Source organism: Pinus tabuliformis, chromosome 3_1, assembly GCF_031772625.1.
Source record: "Pinus tabuliformis cultivar Carrire ecotype Pingquan chromosome 3_1, CPIR1, whole genome shotgun sequence".
In the NCBI taxonomy this organism is placed as follows: Eukaryota; Viridiplantae; Streptophyta; class Pinopsida; order Pinales; family Pinaceae; genus Pinus; species Pinus tabuliformis.
Genome location: NC_142301.1, coordinates 461,724,256 through 461,729,844, shown reverse-complemented (window position 1 = coordinate 461,729,844; position 5,589 = coordinate 461,724,256). Strand labels below are relative to the sequence as shown.

General features: G+C 42.2%; 1 protein-coding gene across 1 annotated transcript; it reads left to right on the top strand.

Annotated features, from left to right (window-relative positions):
* The first annotated feature begins 1,104 nt into the window (after window positions 1–1,104).
* LOC149187740 (uncharacterized) lies at window positions 1,105–1,896 on the top strand. The gene has a single exon (XM_089409748.1). The coding sequence runs from the start codon at window positions 1,105–1,107 to the stop codon at window positions 1,894–1,896; it is 792 nt and encodes a 263-aa protein (XP_089265874.1).
* The last annotated feature ends 3,693 nt before the right edge of the window (window positions 1,897–5,589 follow it).

The window sequence follows — 5,589 nt, the reverse complement described above, 5'->3', positions numbered from 1 at the left end:
ATTTTGGGTTTCACCATATCCCATCTGCCATCTAAATACCTTGGAGCTCCCCTCTCTAACTCAGCCATCAAACATGCTTCCTGGCGGTCTCTCCTTGATAAGCTAGAATCAAAACTCTCATCGTGGACCTTTCGTGCTCTCAACATGGCAGGCAGATTAGTTCTGATCAAGTCGGTACTCCAAGCTATGCCGCTGTACCTCTTCTCCACCATGGCAGCTCCAAAATGGGTCTTAAAAGCCATTCGCAACCTCCAGCGCAACTTCCTTTGGGGCTCCACTAGTAGGAATCGAAAATGGGCTCTTGTCAATTGGAAAGAAGTGTGCAAGATCAAATCAGAAGGAGGACTGGGACTCCGGGATCCGCTCCAAAGTAACAACACTATGGGAGCCCGAATGTGGTGGAATTGGATTGCCAAGCCTCACTCACCTTGGGCTAGCTTATGGCAAGCAAAATATGCTCCGGGAAGTCACTGGAACGAACTCATCAGAATTAACTCCACAGCCCAAGGATCACCAATCTGGAATGCCGCAAAGACTCATAGCCACTTCATTCAGGAACACAGCTTCTGGGAAGTCCACTCAGGCACATCTGCCAAGTTTTGGGAGGATTCGTGGCAGCAGCTCCCCAAACTTGCGAATCTATTCCAAAAGCCAATCTGGCAATCTTACATGCAGCAAGAAAACCTCACTCAGGTACAACAATTCTGGCAACCAGTAGCGCCTCATGGATACCAACTGTGGAAACCAGCTAGCAGCTGGCAGAGGGATTGGGAGGGTGAAACTTACTCAGAAATGGATCAGGAACTCACACATCGCAGAATCCGTCACTCAAACCAGCAGGATAAGCTCAGATGGGGTCACACGCACAAAGGCACATTCACCACCAAAGAAGCACACCAATTGCGCTATTCAGATACACAAGCAGATAAAGATCAAATTTGGGCATGAGTTTGGTTACCAGGGCTATGGCCCAAAATCTCAACCTTCTTATGGCTGCTAAGTAAAAAGCGCATTCTCACTTGGGATAATTTGATAAAAAGAGGATTCATTGGGCCTTCTAGATGCCCAAATTGCAATCTCAACTCTGAGACAATCAGCCATTTAATGGAGACATGTCCGCTAGCAAAGCAACTTTGGGAGAAAGTGGAGAAATGCAACAAGAGAACAGATCCCAGGGTCGAGGATATAACGGAAAATATCAGGAACTGGGAAAAGAACCCATTCAAAATCCATCTTCTCAATACACTTTGGGGGCTAATACCAGGCTTTTTATACTGGATTCTCTGGAAAGAACGCAACTCCAGAATCTTCAACAACGCTTCCCGGACAATCGATGCTCTGTGGCTCATCTACAAAAGAAACATACAGGAAACCTTAGCCATAAGAACCTGGTATGATATAGACATGCCAGAAGCGCAGCAAGAGAAGGACATTTTGAAAGAATGGAATCTTGACCTCTCCGCCTTTGCAAAGATCACCTCCCGTCCTCCTCGCAGTTCCACCTCCCCATCCTCCTGGTCCCCACCAGCTTACAACTCATTCAAGCTCAATTTTGATGGGGCAGCTAAAGGTAATCCTGGTCCTGCAGGTTTCGGAGGAATCATCAGAAGCCATACAGGAGCAACTCTACACATTTATTTTGGTTCAATAGGCAAAGACACTAACAATGTAGCTGAGCTGGAAGATCTCTGGCAAGGGATATGTATAGCAGAGAAAAATCACTTCTTCCCTCTAGAGGTTGAGGGCGATTCTCTCATCCTAATAGCAGCAGCCAATAAAATTCAGGCAGGGACAACAACAGTCAAACTAGCAGCCAGCTGGAGATTGCTAAGCAGGTTGGAATCCCTGGAGGCAAAGCTTAAGACTCCCCAAAGCATAACCTTCCAGCATGTGTGAAGAACAGCAAATCAGGTAGCCGACAGAATGGCTAACCAAGATGTTTCTCAATCATCACCATACTTCTCTGGCTCCCTGGACATGGTTGATGATGAACAACTCAAACAAGACTGCATCGCTTTGGTGCAAAAAGACCTCTCCCTCCCAGATGCGGGTGGTTGTAACGCATGACAGATTGGTGGCTCGTCATAAGGGCGTGTGTCAGCCCGGACGAGCCACCTATACCAGGACGATTCACATCTGGTGTGGCCATGTGATGCATTTAAGAACGGAGGTGGTTTATTCCAGCGGAGTCCTTTCGACATTCACTGCTCGTCTTGGTAACTGGAACATGGCGATTCAAAGCCATGAACACTCTGTCATTCTCCCGCAGTTTGTGTGGGCTCACGTTCTGGCTCTGAGGGAGGTTGTGGTGGCTTACTCTCTGGTTCTGAGGGAGGCGGCGAGGGAGTATCCTTGCTCTCTGAGAAATTTGGGGATGCACGACATCTCTGTTATTCTCTCGCCGTCCAGCAAAGGGTTTGAGTGCTCGGAGGTAGGGCTGGCTTATGCTCAAGTCATTCGGGAAATTGAGAGGAGATACACCTGCAATTTGAACAATTCAGGGAAGCAAAGAAGGCGACATAGGATGATTAATCGACGCGACTGCTCCAGAGGTTAGGCTTCGTCTCAGAGGCGATCCCCCTCCCCTTCATCCTCAATCGAGATCTCTTCTGAACGCAGACGCTCCAGGGGAAGGCCGGCTTGTAGAGGCAGAGCATCGGTTTACAGAGGACGGGCGGTTGGAAGAGGCAGAGCAGTGGAACACCGGGAGATTATGGATTGTGGGCACGCTATGCATCCCATGGTGAGATATCGCATACCTTGTACTCTCTCAAACTCTACTTTCTTTGTCACGGTTTTGGTTGAGCATTGCAGAAATCTGGGAGGTCAAGAAGAGGCTCCTCAAGCCAACCCACCACGGATTCCTGGGTTGGCTCCTACTATTGATATGCAAGTTCCCGCCACTGATATGCTGCGCCCTGTCCATGAAAGCTTCTCCCCAGATCCTGGGGCAGGCCCAAGTGAACCTGCGCAACAGAACACTCCCGGATGCAAAATGGAGGAAGACCCGCACACCACCGATGATGACTAGCTCGCTCTTAAGTCCGCCTCAGGTCTCTGAGAATGGAATTTTTTCACTGTTTGTTCTCACCGCTATCCTTTATGTGTCTGGTCTTTATCCTTATGTAATTTTTTCCTTACCTGTTACAGTGACGGATATCTATATTTGTCCCAGTCTCTATGTGTTTCAGTTTCGGCTAATCATGTATGTTTAGTGTCGGTCTCATGAATGTTGGCCTGGTTTCGTGTCAGTCTTATGTAATTTTGGAGATGATAATTCCTGAGCTCACTGTCAGTCATTCGACAGGAATCACAGGGCTACGGCTCTGTTGTAACAATGATGATGTAATTTTTTCCTTTTTTGTAATATAAATAGCATAGTATGATTCAGAAAAAAAAAAAAAAAAAAAAAAAAAAAAAAAAAAAAAAAAAAAAAAAAAAAAGTATAAGTATATTATAAAGTTTTTTTTTCTATTAAAATTAATCATATCAAAATTGAAATATGATTATCTCTAAGTCATGAGCAATCTCTGGTAGTGATTTTATAGAAATTACAAAATAGTAGTCACAATGATAATAAACATAGCACATGTTTAAAACATAAAAAAAAAATTAAAATGAAATTCAAAAATCATAAGCATAAAATTATAATGAATATGAGCGTTCAACTTTCCTTAGATGAAGTTGTAGAGATGGGATCTTGTGTGCTTGGACCTAGTGAGGACTCTCTCCCACATGAAAGATGTATCTCAATATGTGCAACTAAACAAGAGTGCAGATGCTTTTTGACATGTTGGGTGTAGTTGAGGCAAGTAATGATTTCGTTATGGGCATTTTGTTTTTATTGGATGACACGACCCAACACTGTTTTCATTTTCTAATACAAAGTAATGGAGTGAAAATATTGGTTCCTATGACCCTTGTTATGTCAAGAATCTAGAACCCAATCAGCAACAATGGCTTGAATCTCTGAGTCGAAATAGAAATTCCTATCGCAAACTACCTAAGCTTTGAGTAAATCAATTTCATCCTGGATTTTCACGGGTGGGGGGAGGGGGGGTAGAGGCTAAATGGTAAATTTCCATTGCAAACTAGGCCTCAGATTGGGCTCAAGGCCTACTAGTAGGGCCTAGGCTGCTATGGCCATGCTAAGATGCATTCATTTCCACAACATGGTACTAGGAAAAGGGTGGGTGAATGAAAACCAAGGGAGGGCCAGTGCAAAACATACATGAAGAGAAGATTTAGGGGTGGAGGATTCAAGCACAACAAGAGCTTAGGGAGTAGCAAAGATGTGTCGGGGACAACATTAAACAACATATGGCCCTTAGTGGGATGGAGAAACAACAGGAAGCCTCCCCACAAGATACAATAGGTTGATGTATCTAACTAGAGGGCCAAGACCAAGTTCTTGGACCAAAAAACCAAAACCATAACACTATAATTACAATACCATCTGGAGGGGTAGTAGGTTGACAACTTTACCAATGGTCCTAGTCTAGATGCATTTCAGAGTATCTCAATGGAATCTTGGTACTAACCTTCTCACTAGGTAATGCCCAAACCAACTACATTCACCCCCATGGATGTTTGAAGTTCGCAAAATGTCCAATCAGCTATAAAGAATGAGTACTAGAATGTCAAACCAGGAGGGCATGATCCTTCTTTAATCAACGTACTACAATTGTGAATGCAGGGGAGGAAAATCCCACAAACATCCTGATTATATAGTGAAGGCCCCACATAACAACGGGGTGACTCCAGCAATACCTAGAAGACAGGGTGATTGTGTATGTTTCTAGTTTAATGCTCCGCGTTGTCATAAATTGTGAACATGTGTGAGTGCGTGGGGTCGTTTGGTCATGGCATCCCCCTATTATATGCATGGGGTGACAACAAGGTGGTAGGCCTTCTCCCCTCCCTCCTTTGGCATGCATTCGAACACTCATATCTGAATATCTTCTTTCCAAAATTTGACTACAACTTTGGTATCCATTTAAGTTATTATCTAAATCATCAAGTTCACTTTTATTTATTTAATTATATCATGCTATCTAACCCTTACCTTAAATAACAATTATTGATAAGTTATATATTCTTTTATATAATCTTTCTTTTATTTAAATATATTACTAATTAAATAATATGTTTTCCTATAAATATATTTATTTTTCTTTTTTCTTATAAATCATTATTATATTAATAAAATTTTGTTTTATTACTTATATCATGTGAGAGATTATATATTACTTTATTTTATATTTAATATATACTTTTATTTTATTTTGTGGGTGATTCACTATACTCTGGATCGATACTAGATACATTCATGGAAAACCCAGATATTTTTCAAATAGAAATTAGTTTGAAGGAGCAAGCATGTCAATATTGGAGGGGCAAGGATATGGAGAATAGTAGCCACTCCTTCCTACCACCCAAACTGCACTCACAATCTATAATATTTAATAATTAATCACACAAATTTTTTTTTTTTTTTAATTTTCAACTATTTCAACTTATGAAATACTAATCTTTATTTTGAACAAACATCTTTATCAGCTTTCTCATGAAATATTTAGTAACTTAATA

Excerpts from the sequence above, each read along its gene's own strand:
- LOC149187740 (XM_089409748.1), top strand. The coding sequence starts at position 1,105 with ATGGAGACATGTCCGCTAGCAAAGCAACTTTGGGAGAAAGTGGAGAAA.